The sequence below is a fragment of the Pleurodeles waltl genome, chromosome 2_1, assembly GCF_031143425.1.
Source record: "Pleurodeles waltl isolate 20211129_DDA chromosome 2_1, aPleWal1.hap1.20221129, whole genome shotgun sequence".
Classification (NCBI taxonomy): Eukaryota; Metazoa; Chordata; class Amphibia; order Caudata; family Salamandridae; genus Pleurodeles; species Pleurodeles waltl.
In genome coordinates this window covers 41,915,323-41,931,892 of record NC_090438.1, presented here as the reverse complement: position 1 = coordinate 41,931,892, position 16,570 = coordinate 41,915,323, and the positions used below count along the sequence as shown (strand labels likewise).

Sequence of the window (16,570 nt, the reverse complement as noted above, 5' to 3'; positions counted from 1 at the left end):
TGAGGTATTTTCTGAGAGCTGGGTGGATGGGTATATGGAAATACGCATCTTTGAGGTCTTAAGCAGTCATGTAATCTTATTTCTGTAGTACTGGAATGACGTCCTGCAGTTACCATGTGAAAGTGTCTGGCAGGATGTATAGATCGAGAGGCCTGAGGTCTAGGATAGGCCGTAGAGTGCCGTCTTTTTGGGGAATGAGGAAGTCTAGTGAGTATACTCCTGTCCCTTGCTGAGAATGTGGGATCAATTCTATTGCTTGTTTTAGTAGTAGAGATTGTACCTCCTGTTGCAACAGAACGTTGTGTTCTGGGGACAATTTGTGGTAACGTGGTGGAATGTTTGGAGGGGTGGGGATTAATTCTAGGCAGTAGCCATTGCAGATAATTGATAACACCCAAATGTATGTGGTAATATTTTGCCAGTGAGAGTGGAATTGCTGTAGTCTTACCTCCACAGGAGATGTGTGGGGTGGGAAAGAAGTCACTGTTTGGATGGTGTAGTGGCTTGTTTGGAGGCTTGGAACTTGCCTCCGTTTCTAAAATATTGTCCTCTATAGGATCCCCTAAACCCCTGTCTGATATTGTTGCTGCTGTTGTCCCTCCTTTGCCTGGGAGGTAGAGGCTTCAGAGAACTGTGGTTTGAATCCTCCCCTAATCTGTGGTCTGCGAAAGGAGCATCTATACGGTGTCGTGTATAATGCTCCCATTGCTTTGGCATTATCCAAGTCTTTCCACAGCTTTTCTATCGTCGTATCGATCTCAGGCCCAAATAAGTGTTTCTTATCAAAAGGCATGTTGATGAGTACTGCCTGATGAATTTCTGGTTTAAAGCCAGAAGAGCGTAACCATGCATGCCTTCTTATTGTAATGACAGTATTTACACTCCTTGCAGCTGTATCAGCAGCATCGAGGGCAGACCTTATCTGGTTGTTACTTATGGCCTGTCCCTCTTCTACGATCTGCTGTGCTCTCCTTTGATGCTCTTTTGGGAGGTACTGTGGGAGTTCTTGCATCTCATCCCAGTGGGCTCTATCATATCTGGCAAGAAGTCCTTGTGAGTTTGCAATTCACCATTGATTGGCCGCTTGCGTGGCCACTCTCTTGCCAGCGGCATCAAACTTCCCATTCTCCTTATAGGTGGAGGAGAATCCCCTGAGGATTGGCTATTAGCCCTTTTTCTAGCCGCACTCACCACCACTGAATCTGGAAGAACTTTGTGTGTGATGTAGTCTGCGTCTGTAGGAGCAGGTTTGTACTTTGTCAATTCGCAGAGTAATTACTCCAGCTTTGCCCGGCTCACTAAAAATGTGGTCTGCATGTTTGACCATTCCAAGCAACATGGTAAGGCACCAGTATCTAGAGTGAGTGGAAGACAGAGTGTTGAACAAGAAATCCTCCTCTAGGGACTCAGTATGCATAAGCACCCCATGATAAACAGCTACCTGCGTGTATGCAGTGGTGTCCTCTGGTAGAGAAGGCTTAGAGGGGTATAAGTCAGGATCATTATCTGGAATAGGATATGCTCATATAGATCCCAAGGATCCACTGTATCCCCATGAGAGTACTGTGAGTGCGTTGGTGAAGGCAAAGGGGGTGGACTATTGTCTGGAGGTGAAATAGAAAGCTGCGGTGAATGAGGAGGAGAAGTAGGGACAGGTACTGGCCTCTCCTTTTACTTGGAAATTTTTACGATCTGGTGCTTGAACAGAGTCGAATTCCTCTTGAGAAGCCAGCTTTCTTTTTAGTTTTCAAAGGAGGTGCAGTAACCATTCTGCCAGTCTTTGGGGGTCATTCTGACTTCGGCGGGCGGCGGAGGCCGCCCGCCAAAGTTCTCCCGACAGAATACCGCAGCGCAGTCAAAAGACCGCCGCAGTAATTCTGAGTTTCCCGCTGGGCGACCGCCAGAAGGCCGCCCGCCCAGCGGGAAACCCCCTTCCACGAGGATGCCGGCTCCGAATGGAGCCGGCGGAGTGGAAAGGGTGCGATGGGTGCAGTTGCACCCGTCGCGATTTTCAGTGTCTGATATGCAGACACTGAAAATCAATGTGGGGCCCTGTTAGGGGGCCCCTGCAGTGCCCATGCCAGGGGCATGGGCACTGCAGGGGCCCCCAGGGGCCCCACGACACCCGTTACCGCCATCCTGTTCCTGGCGGGGAAAACCGCCAGGAACAGGATGGCGGTAAGGGGGTCGGAATCCCCATGGCGGCGCTGCAAGCACCACCGCCGTGGAGGATTCCCTGGGGCAGCGGGAAACCGGCAGGACACCGCCGGTTTCCCGTTTCGGACCGCGGCTGTACCGCCGCGGTCAGAATGCCCACGGAAGCACCGCCAGCCTGTTGGCGGTGCTTCCTCCAACCCCGGGGGTCGGAATCAGGCCCTTTGTGTATATGGATTCTGGATTGTCTCTCATCCATAACCTCCAGAACGGGCTGAATCTCAGTGTCCTCATCAGAAGGTCTGTAAGATTCCTGCATTGGCTTCAAACTTTTTTTGAGGCGGCTCAAAAGTCCTTGTTCCTCTGTATAAGAAGCTTTCTTGGGTTCCGAAGTTTGGATCTTTTTCGGTCCCGAAAATGAAGCTGGCTGTTTCGGCTCCGAAGCAGGGCGTCGAAGCTTCGACTATGAGGAGTGAGGACACTTACTGGAGTCAGAGGTAGAACTTTTTACCGATTTACTCGACTCTGAAGTGGCCTTTTTCGGTGCCGATGGTCGGTCGACAACAGTCTTTTTCAGGTCGAACCATGGCCGTCTGGCAGTGGTGTACCCAAGGCCTTTGGTGGTTTTTTGTATGTGGGCGTAGGGGCAGAACATACTCACGTGCTGGCCAGCCACTATAGGCCTGTCTTCTTCCAATTCTTGCTCGGAGTCGGTGTCTCGGATGGAGACTGCTGTCTGTGCCTGTTCTTCCATGACGCCGAGATGCTCTGTACTTTTCGACGCCATATCTAACCTTCCAGCTCTCCGATCCCACAATGTCTCCATGGATCGGAACAATCGACAGGCCTCACAATCCTCTTCTCAGTGGTCCAGAGAAAGACATTACAAACCAGGTGTTGGTCTGTATAGAGAAACTTCGCGTGGCACAGAGGGCAGAATCGAAATGGAGTCCGATCCATCAGGCTTCCACGCGGTAGGCCCAAACAGGCCTGACCGGGGCACGCGCGCCCAGAAGGGCGAAATCTATATTCCGACTATACTATTGGTTCGAGGCTAGATGGAAAGCGATCAAAACAATACTGACAATTAAATGAGTTTTCTAAGGTTTCCGATTTGAAATCTCGCAGCGAGAGGAAACATGTCCGAACCAGACAGCAGAAAGAAAACAAATGGACTCGATGCCCAAGCGCACTGTAACCGAGAGGAGGAGTCACTCGATCCAGTGACTCCAAAAAGACTTCTTCGAAGAAAAACAACTTGTAACACTCCGAGCCCAACATTAGATGTCAGAAGAGAAATGCACAGCATGTGTGTCTGCAGCTACACATGCCATCGAATAAATAAATATATATATATATATATATGTATAGGAACAATGTATTTTACTGTTACTAAAAGGTTACGAGACACCGCAGGCAGGAAGAGAAGTTATTCCAGTGATTTGGAACAATAAAGTTTGTTACGATTTTTCCTAATTAAAAAAAAGAGCAAGTTGTTATAATAATGATAAAGACACCAGAGGGATTTTGTACAAAAAAAAAACTTTACCAACTTTTTTTTCCCACATACTATATAAACAAGCTTACAGTAAAAATAAAGTACAAAAAAAGTTATAAAACATTAAAATCCAGTGGCAGTCTAGTAGCATTATGATAAATATTAAATACAACTGTGATTTTAAGACAGATGGGAAGGGACAAAAGGCCATTTTTACCAACTAGTGCAATGCTAAACGCGAGGAGTATTTTCTGTACACGCACTCTTTCATAGAGTACAGGAAGATGCATGATGTTCTGATGTAGAGCGGGGGTTCGACCCTTCGAACATACGAGTGCATACATTATGTGGAGCGAGACCCAAACACTATGTTAACATAACATATTGCTCCAGTCTTCATTTGGCAACTCCACCTGTTAACAGGTGGCGATACTAAAAGTCCCAGAGACTAAAACAGTAGCGATGGAGCGTCTGGGGCAATGTCCCAAAGACCTGGTCATATCGTGGACGTGTCCGGACCCGTGGAGTCGGTTTTGAGGTAGATGGGTGGCTTGGCTTTCAAGGTCATCTCACACTCCTCCCGGTTCTGCCCTTCAACACTCTTGCGTATTCCATAGCCGAAATAGATTGCGAAACCTGCCAAGAGATTGCAATGATGGGTAAGTCTACCAGAAATCAAAGACTCCCCGCAGAGTTTTTCCAGCTGCGCAAATTCCCCTCTTACAATCCTTCCACATCCTCTCACTGGCGCAAGGAGGATCCCACCCACAACGCAATGAGCAGTATTTACCTATGATCATCCATACTCCAAAGCGGGCCCACGTCATGGCATCCAACTGCATCATGAGATAAATATTCACAAACACACTGAAGAGAGGGAGGAGGGGGAGGGCGGGCACCTGCAATACAAGATAAAAGTTGAGTCAAAGGACAAAAACTGGTGCACTACCACACAACTCGCCTGGACTAGTTACACCATCGTTACAAATGGGCCTCACAGTGGTGGGCTAGGGCAGAGATTTTATGTCACTACTCAAGCTTTAAACACTTGGCACCCGCGACCAGGCATTTTTAAGTCCTTATTGTGTCCTTCTGGTAGCAGTCCTCGGACTTTAGCAGCCTACTCAGAGCAAAGCAATTCATTTTAAGGAATCGAGCCTTCTAGAAGTTCTCAATCTTCAACTTTCCAACTGGAAATTAGTAGAATGATGCACAACCCAGAGGACACAGAGGTGGTTTACGTACAGCAAGGTCTTGCATTCACCTCTCCATGACTGGAATATTCACTAAGTTAATAAAAACACTGCACAATGCCTCGAGTGCGAGGGATCGTGGAACACTTATCTTTTCAGATAAGATTTAATGTTTACATTTGTAAATACATACATACATACAACTCTCTAACCATATTAACACTTAAAACCTATCCAGTTCAAAATCAAAAGGACTTACGGGGCTGTAGCCCTAGAATAAGAATTATTTTATTTAGAAAGATTAAAACTTAATAAATTGTGTAGACGAACCACATCACTGAAGCAGTTCAGGAAGGACCTAAAGACCTGGCGCTTTGACTGAGCAGCACACCTACATCCAGCGCCTTGAGACCCAATGGGTGATTAGCCGCGCTTTAGAAATCCATGACTGATTGATAGATAACCTTAACACAGTAAACTGGGCTCCAGTTTATGCTGAGCCAGGCTGACTGCTGGCACAGGGGCTCTTGAGTAGGCCTGGAAGGAAGGGTGCTTCTGTTGTGAACAGGGAGGGAAAGGTTTGCCTTTCAGAATTCCCAGGAAAAAAGAAAGGTCAACAGAGGGATCTATTTGTGCCCTGCTGGAGGGGTAAGAGACCCACCATCGGCTTCACAAGCTTAAGTGGGCATCCGGGCCTGACGATGCACATTTTAAGAGTTTTAGGCTTTGTACTGTAGACACCAGGACAACCCTCATGTTTTCCAGTAAAAACATAAATATTTCTTGGTAAAAGTGTTTCTCCATTCCGGAGCACTGGCAAAGCGATTCATGAACATCAGCGAAAATGCCCTGATGAAGAACACCACAGTAAGAGGGCGAAACAACGGGCTACCGGGAGGCAGCAGCTATACAACATTACAGAAAAGAGAATGGAGTGAACTAGATGTGGCCAAGCAGTTAATGGTAAAACCATGAGAAGAAACCTTAACTTTCCTTCTGTCACTGGACAATCAAGCTCCGCGTGTCTCCAGTGCCCACCCCAAGAGCGCCTAGACAAGCTTAACACCAGCATTATGTGCTGGGAGACAAAAGTACCAAGAATCAGAAGAGCCAAGGAGGCACAGGTGAAACGGCACTCCATCACAACAGGAAGACACAGGCAGAGAGAACAGAAGAGAAGGAAAAACACATGCACACTTATCAGACATTAGTCCCTACCTTGAAGGACAGACGCGTCCTGCTTTCAGGCTGTCTCCAGATGACTCCTGTGATCACGGCAGAGACCATCAAAAGGAAAACACATGCTGCAATCCAGCCGACGCTTCCAGCCAGGAGCGCATCGAGCTTCACCGACAGGATTATACAGAGGAGGGTGAACACCAGAGCTGCATGAGACGGAACACAAGGAGAACCAACCAGCTCTCGTTAGAGGAGGGTCTCCAGCACACTCCAGAGATCTCCAGGATCTGGAGACCTCGGACGTGGACACTCACTTCTACAGGCAAACTCCTCAGCTGGGAGATGCGCCTTTTTTGTTAATAATATCACCTCCGGAGTCCACAAATACCAGTACCCCTCACACAGTACACAAGAGCTCAGTGCCCCCTCCCTGCAACCCGTTGGCTTTGTCTTTAAGCTAGCCTGCCTTCCAGAGGAGGTGTGGGGGACCAAAGCAACCAAAGTCAGGGGAGAGGGCACAATCACTGGGGTCGTGGTTAGCAGGATCGCAGTGAAAACACACTGGTAAACAGGCAAAAAGTGGGTGTGACCATGCCACAAAGAGTGACTTCCCTACGGTATGTCTGGAATAGAACGAGGAGGGCTCGGGTGGTGCCAGGATTCCATGCATGTGAACTTGTGGTGTAGAAGAGGGTCTGCAGGAAGCACATACCCACAGCACCAGCGACGATGGGCACGGTGCAGCTATGCAATATGCCAAGCACTGTGTTATATCATCAGTGCTTGCACAAGGCATCTAGAACACCCTGCAGTCAGGCACTAAAGATGGCTGCAGTGTCTGCCTCTTATGGAAGACACCAGTGAACCTCTCCATGGAGAGCACAGCGGATGGATGGGAAAAGCTGCAGTGTGCAGTGGGTAATGTAGTTTAAAACAAAGCTGAAGGGAGGAGGGATGCGTCTCCAGAATCAGAGAGCGGTGTGGGGGGCTGGCTTGGCTGTAGCACACCTAACGCCCCCTTCAGAGCTCTGCACACAGCGTCCCTCGGGCTGGCAGCTGTTCCCATATCTTAATGCAGGTGGATAACTGGGGCAGATTCGCAGCCACTAGTCCGTTTTCTCTACCACTGGGTTTTAGTTTTGAGCAGTTCATAAATCCGCAAAGCTTCGCATTTCGCGGTAGAACCTCCCTCCGTCAGCACGAGGAGGCCCAGATAAACACTCGAGCATGAGGGGAGGTTATAAAGTACGTGTTAGGTTTTAGGGGGGTGGCACAGAAGAGAACGCAACCTTGGCACTTGTAGGCGCTAGGCACGTGTGTGAGCCGCTGTCCACCCCGCACAGGCAGCTCTTGAAAGCTCTGCGGGGTCAGGGTGATGGGGTACCAGGAGCCCACTTCAGAGGGACTTTTCAGAGTTGTGCGAGCTGGTAGGTGTTTTATGGGCCCACTCAAGTGACTATTTTTTAGAAGTCGTGTATGGAAACCACTTAAGTTAACTTATATAGGAGCATAGCATACTGTGTAACAAGGGATTCCCCACATTTACAATCCCGCAGAACAGAGGTTGGGAGTTATCCAGACTCCTAGCCACACAGGAAATCTGGAGGTCCCGAAAACTCATCACTTCAGGGGCCAACTGCGCCCCTAAAAAATGCCCCAGGTCTATTTACAGAGCAGAGCCAACAGGTCAGAGAACACAAGCCCAACACAACCCAGAACATTCCAAGCACTATATATCGCTATGGACAGCCATTTCAGGGGGTCAGAGGCAGCCATTTCAGGGGGTCAGAGGCAGCCATTCCAAGAGCCTGTCCCCCATGCCCCCCAGCAGAGCTCCCCCTGTCCCCATGCCCCCCAGCAGAGCTCCCTCTGACCCCGAGCAGAGTTCCCCCGTCCCCATGCCCCCATCAGAGCTCCCCCTGACCCCCAGCTGAGCTCCCCATGTCCCCATGCCACCCAGCAGAGCTCCCCCAGTCCCCATGCCCCCCAGCAGAGCTCCCCTGCCCCCCAGCAGAGCTCCCCCTGTCCCCATGCCCCCCAGCAGACTCACAGATCAGGGAGACGCAGCAATACACGATGCGGCCAGACACGGCTGTGGGGAAGTTTTTGTGGGGCACAAACATGCACTTGGGTTGGAATCTGGGGGGGACGCCGGGGTCAGAGAGGTCCTCCGGGTGCATGGCCATCTTCTCGGACTCCGGACTGCTAAGGTCGTCCAAATCCGCACAGTTGAAGAGGTCTGGTTGATACCTGTGTAAAGAAGAAGAAAAAAAAAAAAAAAAAAAAAAAAAAAAAAAAAAAAATCAGAACAAACTACAAGTTCTCTCACTTGGCCAAGAAGAAATAAGGGCGAGTACAACATCCTGCAGGGCAGTCCATTACAGAAGTGCTCCCCACTGAAGATGTACTCCCTGGACCAGCGCTGCTGCAGGTCAGCACATCCCAGGGTGGGCTCTGGGGACACAACACAACCCCCCCCCCCCACCCCACAGCCCCCCAGGATAGGCTCTGGGGACCCAGCACCAGAGCTGCACCTCGAGGACAGCGAGCAGTGCTCGTATCTGCCCACAATTACCAGGAAGAGCGAGCTCTCCAACAGAGGGAGTAACTTCTCTACACACTTCCGAACCCCATCATGGTGCATCTGCAGCCTACAGCACGCCCCCCCCCCCCACAACCTCGAATGAGGCAGAGCGGCTCTTATTTTGAACAGGAAAAGACCAGGCCAAAAGATGGACTGATTAGACTGAGCTCCAGCTCAACGAGACTGATAACACAGGATGCCCTGAGCAGCTAGCAAAGGACATACTCCACCCAAAAACAGAATGTGGGATTATATCAACCTGGAGACATTACCGTGCCCTTTGTCCAACAAGGGGCACTGACATCAAGAGACAAGTCACCTCTGCCCTGAGCGCCTTGAAGGCTGAACATAGGAGCAAGAAAGTACATGATGGTGGAAAGAGGAGGCTCCAACCGCCACCGTTTACAAACCAGTAATCAGCGGACAGTGGGTGGTGAGGGATGGAGGGCATTACCCATCATGCCCTGCACAATACTTGGGTTCAGAGGGCTTGTGTCCACACAGTGCCTTGGGCGGATTCCTCGGAACTCCGACTTCCTACACAACCTGCGCGGCTGGCCAGCTGCTGAAAGCACTGGGACTGGGGTAAAGCCCCCCCCGCCCCCCCAACATGGCCCGCCGAGGCCCGACGCTCCCCTACGCACTGGTGGTGCGAGGGGCTGGCCAGGGACGTCGCCCTCACGCCTCACGAGGCGTGGGGGCGGAAGTTGGATAGGGGAATCGTAGCGGCTGCGTTGGTCGCTAGCTGGTTTCAGCCGCCGCGTACCGGTGGGGGGCTATTTAAGAGCCCCCCCCCCCCAAGAAGGCTCATCTTTCTTTCGTACGCGGCGGCTGGAGCCCCGCTGTTGACCCACCCACCCTCTCCTTAATTTAGGTTGCGAAGAAAGGTATAAGCGGATATTGAGGTATTAAAGTGACCAGAAACAACAGAGGGGTCCCCAAGGATGGGGCCCCGGGAGGACATCAGGGATAGGATCCTGAAGTTCTGGGCCAACCTGCGGATGTACACACCAGATTAAGGGGTAAGGGAGCACAGATCGCTTGGGGGGAGGGGTGTGGGGCTCCAGCTCTTGGCTTCCCCGTTACACCTGAGACTGATTGGTGTTTGGAGGTTGGGGTGGGCAGAACCCTGAGCGTGAGGACAAGGAACGGTGTAGTCAGGGTAACCGCCCCTCCCAAGGATACAGGTGAGGTAAGGGTCACTTGTGTGGTCCAATGGTGGTTCAGGACAGGAAGGGATCCTGTCAGAAAAAGATTTTGTCACTGATTTGTATCTCATGATTTGTAAATATTTGTGTAATGTTTTTATTAAAGTGATTTATGACTTTATGCTAGGAGAATACTAAAAGTTGTGTTAATAAAAAACTTCTTCCAACAAGTAAGGTTGTCGGTGTGCGTATAGCTGGTGGGAGGAGTGTGGGCTGTCTGGCGGTCTCCGGATCCTATCACAGCAGGTCCAGGGGACAGGCTGGCAAACAAGCCCCTGTAGCAGTGCCCAGGGGCAGGCCTGATCCAGGACATCTACACAAACACATTTATAGACACAGGAAACAGATTGCTTTAGCATGGTGGATGGCTACTGTGAACACCTGGCATGGATCCTGCCCCCGTGCAGACCCGCAAGGCAGGATTTCTAGAGCCCGGAGTGGAGCCAGAGACACCGTCCGAGCACTGATGAGCAGATCACTGGGGCAGCACAGAGCGGGTACATCTACCTGAAGTAACAACCACCGGCCGTTCCCGCTGCCTGCCCTTTTAGCCCTTCTAGACTGTTTATGCTATGAAGATGGGCACCAGTGATCTGGAAATCCGTCTCTGTGCCACCCTGAAAGGGGCTCTGGGGCTCCGTTTGGCCATGCTCCCTCTTAACACTAGGAACCCCAAACTTGTCTACTCTACTGGGCCTCAGTGAGGTACCGGGGTTCAGATGCAGTCGAGCATTTTCCTGAGTCCCTTTTATGGTGGCTAAAAAGGGTGCCGGCGAAGGCCATGGTTGGTATGTGATGACCATAGGAGCTCGTGCCTGGCCGGCCTGGCTGTGGTGACCATAGCACAGAGGTGAAACCCAAGGATCCGCCCGTTTTATGGAACCACTCGCTGGTCGAAGCTTTAGCCTTGAGAGCAATGGCGCCCTAGCTCCACTCAGAGAAACAACTACTGAAACAGTAGAGTTAGGGCCAAGTACATCCCTACAAGACTGGCCGGGCCTCCTCATCCCTACAAGACTGGCCGGGCCTCCTCATCCCTACAAGACTGGCCGGGCCTCCTCATCCCTACAAGACTGGCCGGGCCTCCTCATCCCTACAAGACTGGCCGGGCCTCCTCATCCCTACAAGACTGGCCGGGCCTCCTCATCCCTACAAGACTGGCCGGGCCTCCTCATCCCTACAAGACTGGCCGGACCTCCTCATCCCTACAAGACTGGCCGGACCTCCTCATCCCTACAAGACTGGCCGGACCTCCTCATCCCTACAAGACTCGCCGGACCTCCTCATCCCTACAAGACTCGCCGGACCTCCTCATCCCTACAAGACTCGCCGGACCTCCTCATCCCTACAAGACTTGCCGGACCAGAAACCTAAAGACGTCTTGAGAAGAAGCCCATTTCACCCCACCCAAACCTTTATCAAGTTTCCTTATTAGAGAACAGCACCCACCTGAGAATCAAAACACAGACCGCCACCAAGGAGTACGCCAGCAGAGTGCCAATGGACATCAAGTCGACCAGGTCTTTCAGCTCGAACAAGAAAGCCATGAGTGCTGCAAACAAAAGAGAATGGTTGAGTGGGACCATCTGAGCTACAACCTTGACAAGCAGAGCTGCAGATCTAGCACGGACGGTTCTGGGGCTGATCACTCGCAGCTGCTGCCATCCATCCATCCATCCATCCATCCATTCATCCACCCACCCACCCACCCACCCACCCATCCATCCCACCCACCCATCCACAGCATGTGTACACAGATCACACAACTCATCACTAGAAAAGAAGCTGGGGTAGTATTACTAGGCCAGAAGGCGGGTAATAAGAGGGCTCCAGCAAGGAGAGGCAATGGTGTACCAGAGCGACTCTAGGAGATGCACAGGCCAAGACGACATTTATTACCCGAGACAAGAAAGCAGCCTCCAGAAGCTACTAAATGCAGCAGCAAAAGCATTTCAACAAAAATGTTGTACATTGTGAGTTACATAGTACATGAGCAGTCACCAGGATGGGGGGCTATAGATGGGCCATGATACTGATGAGCAGTGTGTGGTGGGGAGGTACTGTATAGAGGTTATGGAATTGGTGGGCGACGAGAGGAAACGTACAGAGATTATGGAACTGATGGGTGGTGGGATTAAACATATAGAGGTTAAGGAACTGATGGCCGGTGAGATGGGAATTTACAGATGTTGTGGATATGGTGGGATGGGAATAGACAGATTATGAATTGGTATGGGGTGGGAGAGAACGTATAGAGGTTATGAAATGATGGCATTGAAAGGGAATGTATAGAGGTTATGGGACTGATCGTAAATGTATAGAGGTTATGGGCTGGATGTACAGACTTTATGGAACTGGCAGGTGGTGGAATTGGTTGCTTAAATGTTCTGTGACTTTACAGGCACTGGTGGGAAGACTAACCCTTTGGATGCCCTCGCTGCTGTGTCCCCGGGCCTCTGATGTGTAGTAGCGTGGAGAAGAGGTTCAAAGCAAGCATCCCTGAGTAATGGCACTGTTCAAGTGCCTTTGACTTCCGAAGTAGCCCCCGATGGCTGCAAAGCTCCAGTGACGTCTACATCCCTAGTCCTGCGTTTGATCACACATTGGACAGACCCTCAGCAGCAGCTCTCCCATCCCAGGTACCAAACGGCACCACCCTTTAAATCCTTACCAGCAATGATGCCCGACACAAAGGTGGCAACCAAGGGGGTCTTGGTCCTCTTGTTGATGCTGGCAAGAAACTTGAAGAGAAGCCCATCCTCAGCCATGGCATAGATCACACGCGGCATCGGAAACATGGCGCCCAGCAGACTGTAATCGAGACAAGGAACTCAGTGAGACACTCAGAGGTCACAAGTGGAATCAAATGCTTCAGTTCACCAGTACGTTGCACAGTACCCTACGGAAGCCAACCCTTTACACCTCAGGGGAAGAATGGCTTCCCCTCACCTAAAAATGCAGATATTAGAACTTCTATGAAAAAGCAGGAACTCTTGACATTTTAGGACCAAGGCAAGTTCAAAAGCAGCCAGGCTTCATGGGCAGTGATGTTGAGTGCAGTCGCCATGGGCGCGCAGGGTACAGCAGTAATCCACCACCACAATGGACTTTGCACTTTTCTTACTCTCAATGGCCCTCCCGACACGGCGTGGCTGCATGAGAGCACTGGTGACCCTACCACTCAGCGTTTTACCTGCCCAGCACTCAACATGCTGATGTCTGTAAGATGTCAGAGTGCTGCACGTGGAGTTTAAACACCACCAGCCAGTGTGCTGCACCTGCTCGGGGGTGAATGACATGTAGTCCAGCGCTTTCTACTATCAAAGCCCACAGTCGTGCAAACAGAGCGCTTTTTATTACACACAGACCACGGGCTCCTTACACATACACCTGAACCTGGTGAATCACAGGAACAATCAGACAGCAACCACAGACCACCCCGAAGAAAAGGATTTACTTGAGCTAGGAAGCGCCTTGTTGTTCATTTACAGGCTGCAACCTTATTGCAACCAGGAAGGCCTCTGTTCAGTTGTTTGACTCTAGTCCCCCCCCCCCACCAATTACTCGGGACCATCTTCCACAGAGGATACCAGACTGCGTGAGCCTGACTTTACATGCTCTCGCAGCTGGATGCACACAGACCTTGGTTTAAGCTGGCACAATCAGACGTGCCAAGAGGAACACAGATAGACACAGGGGGCATGGTCTGCTTTACTCTTCCAAAAGACAATCACACCTGAACCTCATCTAGAAAAGAGTGGATGAGAGCTTAAGTGAATTTCTAAAAGTCAGAACTCCTGAACTGATTCAGTTTCTGTGCTGCAGTGTCGCGGATCTTCAGACATGACATTATACGTAGCCTGACAGCTAGAAACAAAAACCTTAGTGGTAAACACTGGATCCCTCCAGCCCACCCACCCCAAAGAAGCCACCGACTACTGACGGTCACTCTTCCCCTGGATATGTGATGTGCAGCCAAGACCCAAAGGAGGAGCCACGTGGAAACCACTGAACCCATTCCTGCACCTGGCTCGAGACAGGTCTGTGAGGGTGAACCCCTGTCTGGGTGCCCTCACTGCACCCGCAGCAGAACCAACCCCCAAAGCTCAGGCAGGTCCCTCGTGCCTTCGGCTCTCACCTGGTGGAGAGGGCGCACAGAGACCCAATGGCGACGGCGTAGCGGGCAGGATGCCAGTTCACATACTGGAAGGCCTCCGGGAGGGGGCTGTCCCTGTTCAGCAGGTAGTAGGGCATCATGAGGGTGAGCGAGGCCGAGACCCCGAAGTAAGCCACGAAGCAGATGAGCAGCGAGACGATGATGCCCACGGGGATGGAGCGCTGCGGGTTCTTGGCTTCTTCACCTGGTAAGGAGCAGCAGACTGGAGTGAGTACCCGGCCACACAATGGGCGACTCTTCACAACGAAGCACGTGCAGTGGACCACACACACACGCAACGCGCACACGGTCAGGCACGGCGCTTCCAAGACCAACCACATTCAAGCACAAGAAGTAAACACTGCCCTAAGCAGTGGCCTCGGTGCATTACATGCAACTGCTCAAAGACAGAGTCCTGGGCAATCCGGCAAACCAAGGGAAATGTCCATCTGCAGGGTTCCAAAGACTGAGGTCAGTGCACTGAGATGCAGACAAGCACATGAGTGTGAGAGCTCAGACCAACTCAAGGCTGACGGAGAGATCACTCAATCATGCAGCCGAGTGGCGCCGAGAGGGGTCCGCAGTCGCCGCATCTACAGCGCTGAGACGCCTGCACCACCTCATAAGAGATCAGAAGATCTAGCGGTCTCCAGAGTATGTCTACACGTGGACTTCACTCAGAGTTCATCCCAACTGACTTCACATGAATCGAGAATTCATGGAAACCATGGAAATGGTCACGTTCAGGAGAGGAGCGCGCCGCAGTCAGGTTACCTGTAGTCGCGATGCAGTCGAAGCCCACGAAGGCGTAGAAACAGGTGGCGGCTCCGGACACAATGCCACTGAATCCGAAGGGAGAGAAGCCACCGGAGCCGAACTCGCCGATGCTGGGGAAAGAACACAAGTGGAATTACTCTGAGCGGAACCGGACTTGGACAAGCCTTCTCAGGGTCAGGGCCGGGCCAGGCATCCAAGGTGAAAGTACTCAAGGAATGGAGCAAGGAACAGGCCTCGGACCATGAGCGGGCGGGTTAGACCTGGTGAGCGGGGTGGGACACACCAGGTGAGCGGGGTGGGACACACCAGGTGAGCGGGGTGGGACACACCAGGTCAGCGGGGTGGGACACACCAGGTCAGCGGGGTGGGACACACCAGGTCAGCGGGGTGGGACACACCAGGTCAGCGGGGTGGGACACACCAGGTCAGCGGGGTGGGACACACCAGGTCAGCGGGGTGGGACACACCAGGTCAGCGGGGTGGGACACACCAGGTCAGCGGGGTGGGACACACCAGGTGAGCGGGGTGGGTCACACCAGGTGAGCGGGGTGGGACACACCAGGTCAGCGGGGTGGGACACACCAGGTCAGCGGGGTGGGACACACCAGGTCAGCGGGGTGGGACACACCAGGTCAGCGGGGTGGGACACACCAGGTCAGCGGGGTGGGACACACCAGGTGAGCGGGGTGGGATACACCAGGTGAGCGGGGTGGGATACACCAGGTGAGCGGGGTGGGATACACCAGGTGAGCGGGTGGGATACACCAGGTGAGCGGGGTAGGGTGCAGGCCCCACTCCACAGGAGGGTGCAGCGGAGTGGCAGAGGGCGGTGCACTGATGCGGGCTGCACTGATGCAGGCTGGGCGAAGCACCAGTCCCTACTGGAGCAGGGGCAGGTATAGCCATGAAGTGGAGTGGATTGGCAGAGTGGGTGAGAGAGGGAGCCAGCCCCTGGTGTGTGGGAAGGGAGGACAGCAACCACCCGAGGGCAAGAGGACCCAAAGGTGTGGGGTGAACTAGGGGTGTGATAATTAGAAGAATGTACACAAAACAAGTAGTCAACCCTAAAGAAAGATAAGATGAGCTCAAACAGGTGGAGCAGATAACTAGTGTGAAGCGTGGATCCTGACACAAGCAGCCACTCCGTGAGAGCAGTGTGGGGCCTACGGTCCTACCTGGTGCTGTTACTACTACAGGAGTAGATAACTAGTGTGAAGCGTGGACCCTGACACAAGCAAGCCGCTGCGTTAGTGAGTGAGTGCAGTGTGGGGCCTACGGTCCTCCTACCTGGTGCTGTTACTATTATAGGAGTAGATAAAGTAGTGTGAAGCATGGACCCTGATGCTGCGTGAGAGCAGTGTGGGGCCTATGTGCTGTTACTACTACAGGAGTAGATAACTAGTGTGAAGCGTGGACCCTGACACTCCGTGAGAGCAGTGTGGGGCCTACGTGCTGTTACTACTACAGGAGTAGATAACAGGTGTGAAGCGTGGACCCTGACACTGCATGAGAGCAGTGTGGGGCGTACGGTCCTCCTACCTGGTGCTGTTACTATTATAGGAGTAGATAAAGTAGTGTGAAGCATGGACCCTGATGCTGCGTGAGAGCAGTGTGGGGCCTATGTGCTGTTACTACTACAGGAGTAGATAACTCGTGTGAAGCGTGGACCCTGACACAAGCAGCCACTGCGTGAGCGCAGTGTGGGGCCTACGGTCCTACCCGGTGCTGTTACTACTACAGGCCTAGATAACTAGTGTGAAGCGTGGACCCTGACACTGCATGAGAGCAGTGTGGGGCCTACGGTCCTCCTACCTGGTGCTG

At 52.1% G+C, this 16,570-nt stretch overlaps 1 protein-coding gene across 1 annotated transcript in view; it reads right to left on the bottom strand.

The window, feature by feature from the left end:
• Positions 1–3,679: 3,679 nt before the first annotated feature.
• SLC7A3 (solute carrier family 7 member 3) overlaps positions 3,680–16,570 on the bottom strand; it is a 64,045-nt gene continuing 51,154 nt past the window's right edge. Inside the window, exons 5-12 of the mRNA XM_069209474.1 lie at positions 14,747–14,859; positions 13,955–14,177; positions 12,488–12,627; positions 11,266–11,368; positions 8,075–8,274; positions 6,064–6,230; positions 4,443–4,551; positions 3,680–4,288 (exon numbers count right to left, since the gene is read on the bottom strand). Of these exons, the coding sequence (XP_069065575.1) occupies positions 4,149–4,288; positions 4,443–4,551; positions 6,064–6,230; positions 8,075–8,274; positions 11,266–11,368; positions 12,488–12,627; positions 13,955–14,177; positions 14,747–14,859 (1,195 nt within the window). The 3' untranslated portion in view covers positions 3,680–4,148. The remainder of the gene's footprint in view (positions 4,289–4,442; positions 4,552–6,063; positions 6,231–8,074; positions 8,275–11,265; positions 11,369–12,487; positions 12,628–13,954; positions 14,178–14,746; positions 14,860–16,570) is intronic.